The following is a 16,585-nucleotide window of genomic DNA, read 5'->3' as shown; positions in this document are numbered from 1 at the left end:
GGGCATCAGATCCCATTACAGTTGGTTGTGAGCCACCATGTGGTTACTGGGAATCAAACTCAGGACCTCTGGAAAAACACCCTGTGCTCTTAACCACTGAGCCATCTCTCCAGCCTCCGGAGGAATACTTTCTTACACAGCCCAAGACCGCCTACCTAGGGATAACACCGCCCACAGTGGCTGGGCCCTCCTTCATCTATCAAGAAAATGCCCAAGAGATATTCCTACAGGCCAATACGATAGAGGCAGTCCTTTAGAGAGGGTTTTCCTTTCCCTAGTGTATGTTAAGCTGGCTCAGGAGTTACGAACACTTTCCGCTCTTCCAGAGGATCTGGGTTCAATTCTCAGCACCCATATAGTGGCTGGCGAACAATGTCTGCTGGCCCAATGCCCTCTCGCCTTTGCCTGTGCGTTCAACCATCTCTCATGCAGCACCCTGACGCTACAGCACCTCCTTCCTCCATTCCTCACCTCTTACCAGGATAAAAACCATGTAGGGGTTCATGCTCAGTTTCCATTACCCTTCCAGCCAGATTCTGGACAGCCATTACAAGCTACTGCCGGTCACTGCGCCTGCGCAGGCGGCTGTAGCAGCACCTGCGGGCGCCGGGATCTGATCTTTGGGAAGGAAGGGGTGGGTAACTAAGGGAAAATGAGAGATCAGGAACCACGTGACCTCACACCAGCCAATCAGACATCTGACTCCGAAACCTGTTGACTAGGGAACCAGAGATTAACCTGGCTGTGCGCACAGGATCATAGGATTGCATGATATAAAAGTTCTAGATGACCGCGTGTATCTCAGACTGGCTTCTAATTCACTATGTAACTGCGGACGGCCGGAAGCTTCTGATCCCCCTGTCCCCGCCTTCTGAGTGCTGGGTCTATAAGCGTGCGCCCATCCCAATTTTATTCAATATTGGGAATCGAACCCACTTCCAGAGGCCACCCCCATCCTACCATCTTGTTCCAAGATAGATGGTTATCCCTGGAACTCAAGTCTGTAGCCCAGGCTGGTCTCAAACTCAACAGAGGCCTTCCTGCCTCTACCTCCTGTGTGGCGGGTTGAAAGGCGTGTGCTACCATCACCGGGATAATTGCTCACTCTATCTACAAGGTGCTTGATTCCTGGAAACTTGTTCTCATTCATCTTCAGCTTCCAAGGCTAGATAGACTGCTTTCCTCTGAGGATCTAGCTATCTAGCTATGCTCGGTGGACAGAGACTACAGTCACCAAACCCAGGCTCTTTCAGCAGGTACTTTATTACAGGGCGCGGTGTGAAGACAGCAAGGTGGGCGGGGACGGCGTAGGCGGGGACGGCGTAGGCGGGAAGGGAAGGGAGGGGACAGCCTAACAGAATTTCTTGGTGTCAAGGTTTTTGTGTTCTTTGTTGTAGGGGGCCTTCGAGAAGCAGATGGCAGCCTGGCGGTCACAGTTGCAGATGAACGCCTCGCACTCGTTGTTTTTGTCTGGAGAGAAACAAGAACAGAGAATCGAGTGGAGCCCATGACCCCACATGACCGAACGGAAAGAAGCGGGTGGCTGGCTGTCCCATGGGTTGCAGACGTAGGGTTGAGAGACAAACAAACAAACAACAACAACAAAACTACAGAGTGAGTTCCAGGACAGCCAGGGCTACACAGAGAAACCCTGTCTCGAAAAACTAAAAAAAAAAAGTACGTTGGTGTTGCCAAATTAAAATAAAAATTTACTTCTTGTGTGGGGCTCAGTGGGTAAACTGGCTACCACACAAGAGCCAGGTATGGTTGGGGCACCTGTAACTCTATCAGTAAGTGAAGAGCCCAGATCGCCAATACTTGCTGGTCAGTTAGGCTAGCTACAGGTGAGTGCCATGTTTATTGAGAGGTCCGGTCACTAAAGATATGACAAAGAGTGATTGAAGAAGACGCCGGGATGCCAACTTAAGATAAACATTGCCAGGTGTGGTGGCGCATACCTTTAGTTCCAGGACTTGGGAGGCAGAGGTGGGTAGATCTCTGAGTTTGAGGCCAGCCTGGTCTACAGAGCAAGTTCCAGAACAGCCAGGGCTACATAGAAAAACCCTGTCTCAAAAAACAAACAAACAAACAAACAAAACCAACAAAAAGAGGAAAAATTATAAACAGAAAAGAAAAATAAACAAGCATGCGCATATAAACCTAAAAATCAGAAAAGTACAAATATGTGGCTGTAATAATGTTTTTGTGAATTGTGCAAAGATGACCCTCATAGTAGTATTCAAATGCTGGTCTCTCTATCTCACCATCAATCTGGAGCCGGTACTGCAAGGCTTATATTGAGAGTCTCCTGTTTCAGGGGGCTGGAGTGATAGCTCAGTGGTTAAGAGCACTGACTGCTCTTCCAGAGGTCCTGAGTTCAATTCCCAGCAACCACATGGTGGCTCATAACCATGAGATCTTAAGGCCCTCCAGATACTTGTACATCAAATCTGAAGCCCTCTTCTGAAGACAGCTACTTATATACATCAGATAAATAAATAAATCTTAAAAAAAAAGAATCCCGTCTCAAGTTTGTGTAAACAAGGGTCACCATTTAGTCTCTGACTTGTCAATAAAAGCTGGAGAAGCCAATAACTAGGCAACAGAGAGAACAGAGAGGGACTTGTGGGAGGAGAAAGGATTCAGAGAGGCAGGGGGATTTGGGCAGGAGGAAGGAGATGGCTTGAGACTTCAACATGGAGCATGGAAGGCCCTAAGTACAAGGATTGGGGAGTTTGGCTGGGAGGTAGCAAGGTTAGACCAGAGGGTTAGAATAGAATTTTAATGTCTAGTTATTATGCTTTTAAATCACAAATAAATCCTAGTCTCCATGTCATAATTGGGGAACTAGCTAGGTTTAAGAAAACCTGCCGCTGTATTAATTTCCCGAATTCATTTATAATATCAATTGTTACATCAACTACCACTTACATAATTATAATTTAATGCAATCCTCCCTCTACTTGCTGGGATTACAGGTATGCACCACCATGTCAATTTATGGGTTCCGGAGACGGAGCTCAGGGCTCTGTGGATGCTAGACAAGCATCTATAACTGAGTTATACTCCCAGCCCTCTGAATCCTCACCAAATGGGAATGGTAAATCTTCCCCTGAATAGATGTTTTGTTCAGTGTTTGGCCTGTAAGCAATGGTACAGCTTCCACGTGTTTAGCAAATACAGAATCAGGATAACATAGTAGTTAAAGGGAGACACTTTGGGTAGACAAACTGGCTCAGGGAATAAAGGGGCTTGGTGCTAAGTCTGAGCCTGGGTCCCATCCCCAGGACACATGGTCGAAGGAGAGAACTGACTCCTGAAAGTTGTCCTCAGACCCCCACAGGTGTGTTGTGTCATAGGCATGCCTCCCATAAATACAGAAACATTTTTTTAAATGTTGGCGCACTAAACGGTGACAGTCCCTGTTCTCTCCCCCTTCCAAACCTGCGAAAGGCCAGGCAGAGTCCAGACGTCCCAGAAGGTAACCTTACCACTGCAGGTGATCACATTCCCGGTGCACTTGAATGAGTACGTGTTGGTGTAGGGGTTATCTACGAGGAATTTACAGCTTTGCAGCTTCTTGGCCTGAGTGTAGCAGTGGTCATGAGTCTGGCAGCACCTGGAGAGAGGACGGAACAGCTGAAGGAGGGATACGGACCCGCTGGAGGTCGGTTCTCACTTGCAGTCTTTCTCAAACACGCGAGGCTAACTTGAACACAATGTTCCAGAAGCAATGGCTCGAGAATGACTCGAGAATCTGTGATCTCTATTAGCATATATTTATTGAGAACAACTTTTGCCAGGTATGGTGGCGCTCGCCTTTATTCGATCCCAGGACTTGGAAGGCAGAGATAGGTGGATCTCTGAGTCTGAGATCAGCCAGTAGTATATATCAAGACTCTGTCTCAATATATTATATATTATACATTATACATTATACATTATACATTATACATTATACATTATACATTATACATTATACATTATACATTATACATTATATATTATATATTATATATATTATATTTTTTTAAGCTGCAGGAATACAGTGAAATTTTAAGTTCTGAAGTTGCCATGACTTTTTAAAGCCAAGGTTGACACGTAGATGGTTGGCAGTACCCGGCTCTGCCGCTAGATGGCAGCATCGCACACTTTACATTCACACTTTCCACTTTCTGGGACCACTAGATACAGGGGGTCCTCTTGGACCGATTTTTTTACATGACAAGAGGTAAAAACATATGCTGGGCGTTGTGATGCACGCCTTTAATTCCAGCACTCAGGAAGCGGAAGCTGGAGGATATCTGAGTTCATAGCCAGAGAGAGTTTCAAGACAGCTAGGGCTACACAGAGAAACCCTGATTGGAAACAAACAAGCAAAAGTAAATAATGAATAACTAAACAAAATGAAAATACACGATGCTCAGTGACTGTGCATGTCTCCCCTCCCTGCTTATCCGACGTGATTGGCTTGTTCTCTGGCCCCACCCCGGTGCCCACACTCCAGTCTCCCAACCGGTGGACCACTCACCTGTCTAAGTCGTCCACTGGGGTGCCTGAGCCGCCCAAGCCACAGAAGCAGCCGTAATTGTTGTACTCCCTCAGGGGATCGCTCCCGGGGATGGTGCACTTGATCATATTGCGGAACTGCCACACAGCCCGAGGGCTGATGCTGTGTGCAGTAGCGCCTGCTGCAAGAGTATATAGCACATTCAAATCCATCCCTCATCGCTTTACCTGGGAGTCTGATGCCTGTCTGTTATCTTTCTATCAGCTGCTGCATCAGTTCCCAGGAGCCTACTAACATGAATAGGTGCGAGCGCCTCATCAGGATTGCTCTAGGGAGTTGGTTGTCTCCTTTCATTATGTAGGTCTTGGAGCTAAGTCGTCAGATCTGAGCAAGAAGGTGTCTACCTTTTTTTGAGACAGGGAGTTGCCTTGTTACTCAGGCTAGCCTCGGGCTCCGTAGCAACTCTCCTGCCTCAACCTCCCCGAGTGGTAGGATTATAAATAAATGAACACCACTGAACTGGGCTGGGATACCCCTCCGACATCAAGTTATATAAAGATTGCCTTTTGCTTTGCTTGCCTTCTTACTGTCAGGGAGGACAGCCACCATACCGTGAGCTGCCCCGTGGTCTCTGGAAGAGGGGAGAACTGTGCTCTGCTCTGGCCAACAGCAGAAAGCAGTTCTACCCCTGTTCAAACTTTGGTGAAACCCTAGCCCTGGCCAGCACTCGGCTTCTTCATGGCCCTAGCAGGAACCCTGAGCCCCAGAAGAAGCCAACACACCCATGCTTACCGTTTTACACTGGCAGATTTAGAAGGAGTCTGTGGCATGGGCGCACGCAGCTAATATACAAGTTTAATCGTCAGATCATCCTCTGTGATGTCAGCATATTGACATAACATACTGTTCATCAGCTGAGGAGTAGTTAAGAATGTCAGGATTCAGCCTACTGTGGGATTCTTGAAGGGCATTAGAATGAAGGAGAAGCCAGGTATGGTGGTACACACACTGTAATCCCAGCATTCTGGAGGCTGAGGTAAGAGGATCAGAAGTTCAAGGTTATCTCCTTACAAGGCAAGTTCAAGGCTTTCTCAGGTTATGTGAGACCCTGTTTCAATCAAGCAAGACAAGGGCTGGGGACTGGATTCCATTGGTATTGTGCCTGCTGCCAGGTATGCACAAACTCCTGGCTTCCTTCCCTCTGTAGCACTGAATGGTGAGCATGAGGCTAGCCTGGGCTACATGTTTCTCATGGTGGAGGAGGCAAGGATGATCAGAAGGTGTGGTGCTCAGGGCCTCCCACGCCCACGAATTGCCAACAAGAAGGTGATCAGTAGGTGAGCAGGTCCATGCGGAGACTGGGTCAGTGTGGGCCAATTCTGAGTTCGTCTCACTGTGCCCTTCAGGACTGTGTTCATAAATACACGGATGCCCTGGATTTCCCTCAGTCCCAGTGTTGGTCCTGAACCTCAGCCTGAAGCTTCTCCTTCCCAAAGGTCTGGACTCCACTTCATCTCTTCTTTCTCTCTGCTTCCACTCCTGCCCAGGTCACCAATGGACAAGTGGCCAGAAGTACTGCAAGCTCACCTCTTCTGAGCCACTCTCCGAGAGTTCCTGGACTAAATACTGAATTGTTACTATTTATTTAATCTTTTTCTTTTCCTCCTCCTCCTCTTCTTCTTACTCTTCTTCTTCCTTTTCCTCCTCCTCCTTCTTTTTAAGTCTGTCTATATAGACCAAGCTGGTCTTAAATTCTCAATCCTCCTGCCTCGACCTCCTAAATGGCTAGAGAGAGCTTGGCCCCAATGCTTCTCCATTAAAGAGGACCTTCCGGGCCACACACCCAAGCAGTGCCTCTGCTGTGGCCTCTCGCATGTTCTTTTGCTTCATAGTACTTCCGTTTGTGTTTGGATTCATATATGTGTGTGTGTGCATGTGTAGGTGGAGGGCAGAGTTCAACATCTTTTTTTTTTTTTTTTTTTTTTTTTTTTTTTTTTTTTTTTTGGTTTTTCGAGACAGGGTTTCTCTGTGTAGCCCTGGCTGTCCTGGAACTCACTCTGTAGACCAGGCTGGCCTCGAACTCAGAAATCCGCCTGCCTCTGCCTCCCAAGTGCTGGGATTAGAGGCGTGCACCACCACCGCCCTGCAACATCTGGAATCTTAATCCACTCTCTTATGTTTGACACCGAGTCTCTCAGTGAGCTGGGAGCTTGCCGATTGGCTATGGTGACTGAATGGCAAGCCCTAGAGATCTTCCTGTGTGTTATATGTATTTGTGTGTGGTATGTATGTGTCTGTGTGTGCTGTGTTGTGTATGTCTGTGTGTGTGTGCTTGTGTGTGGTATGTGTGTCTATGTGTGTGGTGTGTCATGTATATGTGTGTGCATTGTATATGTTTGTGTGTATGTGCTTGTGTGTGTGGTATGTGTTTGTGTGTGTATTTGTATATGTTTGTGTGTGTGCTTGTGTATGTGGTGTATGTGGTATATCTGTGTTTGTGTGTATGTGGTGTGTGTGTGGTGTATGTGCATTTGTATGTGTTTGTGTGTGTTTGTATGTGTGTGTTTGTATGCATGTGTGTGGCATATCTGTGTTTGTATGTTTGTGTGTATGTAGTATGTGTGATGTGTTTGTATATCTGTGTGTGTTTGTATGCATGTGTGTGTGTGTATGTGATGAGCAGAATATAGATAAACTATGAATAAACTTGGTGAGGGAAGTATGTGTCTGGTACATAGTTGATGCTCCATAAAATTCTGTTGAATGAGTGAGCACACCTGTCCCATGACTGTGCTTCCCCAAAGCAAGCACAGGCTTGGCAGAGCAAGCTCGGGGAGTAGAGCCCTTCACCCGCTTGCATCGAGTCCTGCTTCATAAAGAACACAGAGAACAAGGGACTTTGGGGGTCCTGTCTCCTCAGTCACCAGCACTGCCTTATCATCTCACACGATGTCCGGTTCCACCTTTTAATCTTTCTTTTGTTCTTTTTTATCTTTCTGAGACAAGGTCTCACTAGGTAGTGAGTTGGCAGGCATGAACTTACTATGTAGACCAGGCTGGTCTTGAACTTACAGGGATTAGCCTGCCTCTGTTTCCCTAGTGCTGGGATTAAAGGCCTGCACCACCATGCTTGACCTCCTTCTTTCATTCTTTCTGGGACAGGTTCTGACATTGTAGAATAGGCTGGCCTTGAATTCATGACAATCCTCCTGCCTCAGCCTCCTGAGAGCTAGAATTATGGGCGTGAGCACCACAACGGGGTCTTGCTATGTAAACAAGGCTGGCATCAAACTAGAAATCCCCCTGCCTCAGCCTCCTGAGCATGGGGATCAAGGGCGTGTACCACCCTGCCCAGTTTACTCTTCTTTTTCTCCATTTTTTGGGGCTCATTCTGGCTAAGCATTTGAGGGGAAAACCCAGGGACAAAGAGAGGGAGCGAGCAGCTGGCTTGCCTCACACTGTGAGCGACCCCTGTGGTGGTAGTCAATAGGGGCTGTATCCCTCTGTGACACACCTAGACATATGCTTTGCAGAAGCTAGTTTCACGGTCATAAGTAATGCACAGTGTGTGCGTGTGTGTGCACACACATGTGCTTCACGGCTCTTTCATCTCTGAGGCTCAGTCTACAACCTGACTCCTTGCAGGTGTCAATCATCATTGGATGAATATGCATGGCTTACATGCCAAATATATTTGACTCAGTGCACAATGCCAAAAATGTCTGTTTATGTTCATGGAGCCGGAATGTAATGCCTGCGTGTCAATGGTGCCCGAAAATGTAAATGAATCAACAAGATAAGAACTGCAGACTTGGGGGCTGGAGAGGTAGCTCAGTGGGCTGCTCTTACAGAGGTCCTGAGTTCAATTCCTAGCAATGTCGGCTCACAACCATCTGTAATGGGGTCCAATGCCCTCTTCTAGTTGTCTGACAACAGATACAGTGTACTCATATACATAAAATAAATAAGTAAATCTTTAAAAGAGAGAGAGAAAGAAAGAAAGAAAGAAAGAAAGAAAGAAAGAAAGAAAGAAAGAGAGAATTTCAGACTCAAGGCAGGCACGAGGCATGGATGGAATCCTAACACTTTGGAGGCTGAGAGAGGACGGTCTCAAGTCTGGGCTATCCTACAGAGAGGAGGACATCTCGGGTTACATAGCAAGGTCATGCCCATAACATACTAATAATTAATATGGATGGCGATGATAATGAGGGAGAGGGTGGCTGAAGAGATGGCTCAGAAGTCATGCTCACTTGCTATTCGTGTGTGGGATTCAGGTCTGGTTCCAGCACCTGTATGTCAAGCCACTCACAACTCTTTAGGACTCCAGTTCTACAGGATCGGACCCCTTCTGGCCTCTGCAGACACTGTTCACAGAGTTTATATCATACGTGCAGGCAAAATTCTCATACACACAAAATTTTAAAATATACATATTTTTGAGACCAGGTTTCTCTGTGTAGCCCTGACTGTCCTGGAACTCACTTTGTAGACAGGGCTGGCCTTGAATTTACAGAGATCCTCCTGCCTCTGAGTGCTGGGATTAAAAGCACGTACTATTTTTTTTTTTTTTTTTTTTTTTTTTTTGGTTTTTCGAGACAGGGTTTCTCTGTATAGCCTTGGCTGTCCTGGAACTCACTCAGTAGACCAGGCTGGCCTCGAACTCAGAAATCCGCCTGCCTCTGCCTCCCAAGTGCTGGGATTAAAGGTGTGTGCCACCACTGCCCAGCTAATTTTTTTAAAAAAAAAAAAAAAGAAAGAAAGAAAAGAAAAAGAAAGAACACGTTGCTAGGACACTGGCAAGGCCGAGGAAAGTGGTGCCAGAGTGAGTCGTCAGAGGCAGAAGGGGGCTTTCTTTGCTTGGGTAGGCAAATAGGGGAGATTTTTCGAAGGGGTCATCTAAGTTCAGACCTAGAAGCTAACAAATGCCTTAAACACTGGAGTGAGGAGGGGACCCCAACCCCAATGGGAACCCCAAACAATTCCAGCATGAGCAGCGGGAAGGAGGCATTGGAGAAGGGGAGACTATGAAGTAGGTACTCGGAGGAAGGCGACGGAGGGTCCTACCTGTGAGCAGAGCAGCCAGCAGAAGGAGCTTCATCTTGGGTTAGTGGAGGGCTCAGCGATTTCCCTCTTTATAGTCGGGGCCCCACGCTGGCAAGATAAGGCTGTTTGCTTTGCTCTTAGCCATTCTGGGCTGGCCTTGGGTCTATCAGGGAACAACAAATCCCTAGAAGGATTTGCCTGTAAGAGATGACTGAAAATAATGTCACAGATCTGTGCCTGGCACTTCCTCCCCAAGGGGATGGTTTTCAGATCTTGGAATCTTTTATTACTCCCCATCCCCCAATCCCGCTCCATAATGACAAGTCTCAGGCAGTCCTGGAATTCATGGGGTATCTGAGAAAAGCTTTGAACTCATTATTATTATTATTATTATTATTATTATTATTATTATTATTTTGGTTTTTCGAGACAGGGTTTCTCTGTGTAGTCCTGGCTGTCCTGGAACTCACTCTGTAGACCAGGCTGGCCTCGAACTCAGAAATCTGTCTGCCTCTGCCTCCCAAGTGCTAGGATTAAAGGTGTTCGCCACCACCGCCCGGCTACTTTTTTTTTTTTTTTTTTTTTTTTGAGACAAGGTCTCTAGCCCAGTCTGGCCTCAAACTTGTTGTGTAGCCGAGGATAACCATGAACTTCTTTTTTAGATTTTTAAAAATAATATATTTTTAAAAATTTTATTCATTTATGTACGAGTGCTCTGTCTGCATGTACACCCGAATGCCAGAAGAGGGCATCGGATTCCATTACAGACAGTCATGAGCCACCATGTGGTTGCTTGGAACTGAACTCAAGACCTCTGGAAGAAAAGCCTGTTGTAGAAATTACTTTAAATCTCGGCCAGTGGTGGCGCACGCCTTTGATCCCAGCACTTGGGAGGCAGAGGCAGGTGGATTTCTGAGTTTGAGGCCAGCCTGGTCTACAGAGTGAGTTCCAGGACAGCCAGGGCTACACAGAGAAACCCTGTCTCAAAAAACAAAAAACAAAAAACAAAAAACAAAAAACAAAACAAAAAAAAAAACAAAAAAAAAAAAAAAAAAAAAAAAGAAAAAAGAAAAAAGAAAGAAAAGCCTGTTGTAGAAATTACTTTAAATCTCGGCCAGTGGTGGCGCACGCCTTTGATCCCAGCACTTGGGAGGCAGAGGCAGGCGGATTTCTGAGTTCTGAGTTCGAGGACAGCCTGGTCTACAGAGTGAGTTCCAGGACAGCCAGGACTACACAGAGAAAGCCTGTCTCAAAAAAACCCAAAACAAAACAAAACTCTCGGCCCGAGGTTTCTATGCCACCTTAGGCCATTTACACTCTCAGACACACACAACCTTTATATTTACAATAAGCCCCAAGCAGCACAGGTGCTGGGCAGCTGCCTACCCTCTGTATTATTAAAATCTAATTTCCTATCAATAACCCCGAGTTATTACTTACTATGCTTCATCTGGGCTGCTCTTAGCTCCAATTGGCCAGCCCACGTGATGACGTTTTTTCTTTTTCTTTTCTTTCTTTCTTTTTTTTTTTTTTTTATTTTTTCTTTTTTTGTTTTTTCGAGACAGAGTTTCTCTGTGTAGCCCGGGCTGTCCTGGAACTCACTCTGTAGACCAGGCTGGCCTCGAACTCAGTAATCCACCTGCCTCTGCCTCCCAAGTGCTGGGATTAAAGGTTTGCGCCACCACTGCCTGGTGATGACGTTTTTTCTTTTTTCCTGACCCAGGATAGCTTCTGCTTCCTCCTCTCCTCACATTCTTCTCTGACCTTAAGTCTAAAACCTAAACCCTCACCTGTCTCTTCTGCCCAACTATTGGCCGCCGGCATCTTTATTTACCAATCAGAAATAAGTTGAGGCAGGGTCACAGGGGCTATGCGCAGACTCCAGGTCTTGGGGGCTCACACTTAGCGTTACAACAGATGGTAAAAGACAAAGCCTCAGCACACCCGATGCTTCTAACAGCTGAGCTAACTCACTAGCCCCCTTGTATGCGCATGTGTGAGTGCAGATGCTACTGAAGCCAGAAGGGGGCGTCAGAGTCCCCAGAACCGGAGTTACAGGTGTTGTGAGACACAGACGTGAGTGCTGGGAACGGAACTTGGGACTCTGCCACAGCGGTAAAATCTTAACCTGAAGCCTAACCCTGAGCTTCTGATACACTCCTGCGTCTACCCACCGCTCCTGGGCCAACTCTCCTGTTGGACACTCGGGAGAAGGGGAACCAGGCTGGAGATGACCGCTGCCTTTGCGTCTTGGATTTGCATGGATGGTGTCATTCAATGATTCTATCTGCCCGTTCCCTTTACAGATGAGGAAAGGGGTTCAGAGAGGTTTAATCATCTGCCTGAGGTCACACAGACTGTGAGAAGGCAAGGCAAGGCTGGCTCAAGCTGAGGTCTGTCGGATTCCAAGGCGCGAATCCTAATTTCTTCACACTCTGAAAACATCATCTTTTCACCTTCCCGAAATAGGCAGGTTTGTGAGAAAACTTTGGAGACGTGGAATTCTAAAGGCGCGCGCGTGTGACTTACAGACTACTCAAGAGTTCTAGTACAGTTACGTCAAATACGTGTGTGGCATTACATTTTCTAAACATTTATTTGTCTGTTTATTATGTGTGCATGTATATTATGGTGTATATGTGGAGGTCAGAAGTCCACTTAAAGGAATTTGTTGTCTCTTTCCACTATGTGAGCTCCAGGGATCAAACTGAGGTAGAGTCCGGGCCCAGAGTGTGTTCAGCCACTGAGCCTTCTGACCGGTCCCAATATCAAACACTTCGGGTCACAGTTTATATAACACAACACAACGTAACATAAGCTGCTATACGTGTATAAGGGGCACTTACTGCATTCACTATGTGTGTAACCACAACCTTTAATGAGTTACAGAACATTTTTAGAATCTGTAACTTTAGTTTTTTTCAAAACCTATTTTTAATGGTGGTTCTTAAACGCTTAAACCTCCCTTGTAGCCCACCGCCCGCAGGACGTAGTGGGAAAGAAAGGATATGGGGGAGGGGGCCTGGTTAGGAAGGTTCTTTGGAGCAAATCTCATCTGCATTGTCAGGAAATCGGCAGTTCAGTTCACAGGAGTCGGCCGCGGCATCTTGGTCCGCTCACAAACACTTCACAGATACACCTGCAGTCCAATTCCAATGCGGTAGATTCCGGATAGCAAGCACGAATCAGCAAATCAGCAGCGGTGGCAGCACCCAGAGACACAGCCAGGTCTCATCCTTGCCACCAGTCAGCAGGAGGGACTAGCAGTAATGCCAGGAGAAGTTCTCTCGGTTGTGCCTCTCTCAGCAAAGATGCGACACACACAAGCGTCGCACAGCTAGCTCTACAAGCAAGCCTAGCTCAGCCTCTGTCACTGTCCGTTGGGTTCTGTTTTTACACCCTCCAAACATTGCGTGTCCTCCTCGGATCTTGCCTCAGCACGTGTGTCTGTCTCAGCTGACGTCACTCTGCCAATCAGCCTGAGTCTGTGAGAGCAGCAAGAAACTACAACACACCACCAGGAAGGTTTTTTTTTTTTTTTAGTGCTTTTTCTCTCAATGGAGTCCCGACAAACGCAGCTCAACTACACAAAGTAAGGCGGACCAATGCCTTCGTGTTGTTATCGAAGAATCCTTCATCACGTGTCCTTTCACATGCTTGCTTTAGCAGAACATCCTCTCTCCTGTGTCTGCTTCAGCTAAACGTTCCTTCACAAGTTTGCCTTAGCCTTTCACAGCTGTGTCCACTTCAGCTAAACGTTCCTTCACCTGTTTGCCCCAGCAAAACAGCATCCAACCAACTTTCCGAAGAACTCTTAAGTTTCCATGTCAATCATCACAAGAAGAAATCTTGTTCTCCCTGATAAATTATTTCTTCCCAACCCCTGCCTTCCCAACTAATCCACTGTGTGCTGTCCCCGTGGGCTTCTTTCTTCTGCAATTTCTGCATACATGTTGAATATTTGTATTCAAATCTACAGGCTGGAGTGATGGCTCAGGGGTTGAGAGCTCTGGCTATTCTTCCAGAGGACCCAGGTTCAATTCCCAGCACCCACATGGCAGCTCAAAACTGTCTATAACTCCTGTTCCAGAGAATCTGATGTCCTCTTCTGGCCTCCAAGGGAGTCAGGCATGTACACGGTGCACATACACACATGCACACAGAACACATAAACAAAAATAAATATAAAAATGTCTAAAATGCAAAATGCAGAGCAGGCAGTGGGTGGCGCTATTAAACCCAGCACTTGGGAGGCAGAGGCAGGCGGATCTCTGAATTTGAGGCCAGCCTGGTCTACAGAACCAGTTTCCAGGACAGCCAGGGCTACCCAGAGAAGCCTGTCTTGAAAACAAAACAAAAATAAAAACGGAATACAAAACTTTGAGCACTAGCCAACCCCAGGCCACAATTAGGAAATTCACTGTATGTACTGGTTTCTCAGGTGCACAAGAAATATAGTATACAATTACTTATTACGTCCAGATTACATGTATGAGTATTTATAGCATATACATGAATTTTATTTTTAGGTTTGGGTTCCATACCTAAGATACCTTGTCACACACACACTCAAAACCTGAAAAACACCTGGACTGGTAGTGCAGAAAAGCACAGTTAATCCATTGCAAATGTCACATGATTTTCTTGGGGCATTGTGAACTAACATCTCTTTACTTTATGTAACATAGTAACAACAACCTGTAGGAATGATTCAGCCTGAGGCTAGCATGGTGAGCCAGTGAGTTCACAAGGCTTGCTTACAGGAACCTGGGTGTCCCCTGCCCCGCCCCCAAACAACTACACCATCAAAACCTCCCACCTCGGCATGAGTGATGATCTTCAAAGGTTCCATAGATCCGGTCCCAGTCCCCACCGTGCCCCCACACACCACCCCCCTGGACTGCTGGAGACCACATACAGCAGACAGGGTTACACACCTCTGGGGACAGGGAGGGAGGAACACAAAGCTGGAATTGCAGACGAGGGTCCAATGTCCTTTCTATCATCATCCAGGCCTGATCTCATGAAGTTCTCTTGAGTTATGGGTAGTCATGGCTGCTCTGAACTCACAATGGTGTTAGCTCTGTCTTGCCTGGAGGACAGTGTCCCCCGATGATATTACATATTACATGTTTCTGTGTCCCTTACCCCAAATATTTGAAACCAAAATATTTTAGGTGTTGGGGGATCCCCTGGAACTGAAAAAATAGATGGCTCAAGGGTGCCGAGTGGGTACTCGGAACCAGAGCCAGGTCCTGTGCAGGAATAGCAAGCGGCTCTAACCACTGAGCCATCTCCCCAGCCTGGGCCTTTTTACCTTATCACATTATCTATCTCCTCAGTTGATCGTTCTTATTGAGCAGAGATTTCCCTCAACATTTTCCCCTAGTTAATCATAATTTTACATTAGATTTTTATGCATCCCACGATTAACGAAACATAACTATATTGCTAACTATAGTATATTAAACGGACAAGCAAGCTCATCAATGTTTTCTTATTATTTAAATTTTATTGTTTTGATAAGTGTGAGTGTTTTGCCTGCATCTATCTGTGTATGGTGTATGTACCCCGGGAGGCCTCAAGAGGGCATCAGTGTCCTGGAATTGGAGTTACAGACAGTTGTGAGCTGCCATGTGGGCGCTAGGAATTGAACCTGGGTCCTTTGGAAGAGCAGTCCACGGTCACTAATGAACCATCTTTCTAACCTCTCCCCATCCTTATTTTTTTGAAGCAGGGTTTCAAGCTGTATCCTAAGCCTGCCTCAAACTCAGGACTTAGCCATGGATGGCCTCAAACTCTTTTATTTATTTTTATTCCTTGAGACAGGGTCTCACTATGTGTGGGACTGTGAAAGGATAGCTTGGTTTCTGGTGGAGCACTGGCTAGAGATGACCGGAGACCCGGTGGGTATCCCTACCAGGGGCAACATACATTTCGCCACACTCCCAGACTCCAGGCTCCTGACACGCGGCCGAGGACCTCCATTGATCTGCGCCTTTCAGTCAGGTAGGGCAATGCCCCTACAGCCCCTCCCAAAGAGAAGTTTGTGTCACCTACCACAGGTAGAGGGCGTGGCTACAGGCCTCAGAACCTCAAGAGATCTCCATATTAATGAGATACCTAAAGGCCACAGGGCATAGCCAATTAAGTATTCCTTCCCAGACCCTCCTCCTTACAAATGGTATTTAACCAAAGGTCTGCCCTGAGGTCTGGGGGAGGGGGCACTTTCCACCATGACAATAAACCTTTTTTAAAAAAAGATTTATTTATTATATATACACCATTCTACCTGCATGTAGGTCTGCAAGCCAGAAGAGGGCATCGGATCCCATTACAGGTGGTTGTGAGCCACCATATGGTTGCTAAACATCTGAGCCATCTCTCCAGCCCAACAATAAACCTTTTAAAACCATGGACTTCCTCGTGTCTTTGGGGCTCTGCGTGGGTAACTGTGGAGAAGGCCTTTCTTTGACTACCAAGCTGCTGCTTAATCTCCCCTCTACGTTCCCACTGCGGAGGCCTGCAGACTCAAGCAAGCTAGCTGACCCAGCCAAGTGAGTGCTGAAACCAAGAGTCTCTCACCCTGTGGGGCGCTGTCGGGGGTTTCTCTCTCTTGTTCCTCTCCTATGCCCTCCATCTCAGTTCTTCTGCAGCTCCTAGCAGCAGCTGGGAGCCTAAGGGCAGAGACCACTGGTCTCCTAGTCAGCCGCTTCGGCCCGGAGACCCCCACTCAGGAGGTCTACCCCCGCTGGACTTCAGGCTGAGACCTCTCCACATCCGGGCGAAGTCCGGCAGCTTCTCACAGCCCAGTGTCCACCCGGTGCTGGGTGGAGTGAACTCAGTCAAATTCCCGTGCTTCTGCCACCCTGAGCCTTGACAGACACTCGGGAACCACAACTCAGCCCAACAGGACCCACACCCACGTGTGCGCACGAGCTACAGCCTCGCAACTATGTATGTAGCCATGGCTGTCCTGGAACTCACTGTGTAAACCAGGCTGGGTTTAAATTCACAGAGATCCTCCTG

General features: G+C 47.0%; 1 protein-coding gene across 2 annotated transcripts; it reads right to left on the bottom strand.

Moving 5' to 3' along the window:
* Positions 1-1,229: 1,229 nt before the first annotated feature.
* Positions 1,230-9,653, bottom strand: Pla2g1b (phospholipase A2 group IB). 2 transcript variants are annotated; one of them, XM_076922535.1, is made up of 4 exons: positions 9,578-9,653; positions 4,532-4,688; positions 3,492-3,619; positions 1,230-1,470 (listed from the first exon to the last, which is right to left on the bottom strand). In XM_076922535.1, the coding sequence occupies exons 1-4, from the start codon at positions 9,609-9,611 to the stop codon at positions 1,352-1,354; spliced, it is 438 nt and encodes a 145-aa protein (XP_076778650.1). In that variant the 5' UTR covers positions 9,612-9,653; the 3' UTR covers positions 1,230-1,351. The 2 variants fall into 2 exon arrangements, with proteins under 2 accessions (XP_076778650.1, XP_076778649.1); XM_076922534.1 differs by having other exon boundaries at positions 1,231-1,470; positions 4,532-4,691.
* Between the last annotated feature and the right edge of the window lie 6,932 nt (positions 9,654-16,585).

This window comes from Arvicanthis niloticus, chromosome 24 (assembly GCF_011762505.2).
Source record: "Arvicanthis niloticus isolate mArvNil1 chromosome 24, mArvNil1.pat.X, whole genome shotgun sequence".
NCBI lineage: Eukaryota > Metazoa > Chordata > Mammalia > Rodentia > Muridae > Arvicanthis > Arvicanthis niloticus.
This window is presented reverse-complemented; position numbering and strand designations above follow the sequence as displayed.

What these genes read in the sequence shown, in the direction of transcription:
- Pla2g1b (XM_076922534.1), bottom strand. Translation starts at nt 9,611, where the DNA reads ATGAAGCTCCTTCTGCTGGCTGCTCTGCTCACAG. An exon ending in GCTGGCTGCTCTGCTCACAG is followed by an intron (nt 4,692 to 9,577) that starts GTAGGACCCTCC and finishes ATACTCTTGCAG; the next exon opens with CAGGCGCTACTGCACACAGC. An exon ending in GAATGTGATCACCTGCAGTG is followed by an intron (nt 1,471 to 3,491) that starts GTAAGGTTACCT and finishes GTTTCTCTCCAG; the next exon opens with ACAAAAACAACGAGTGCGAG.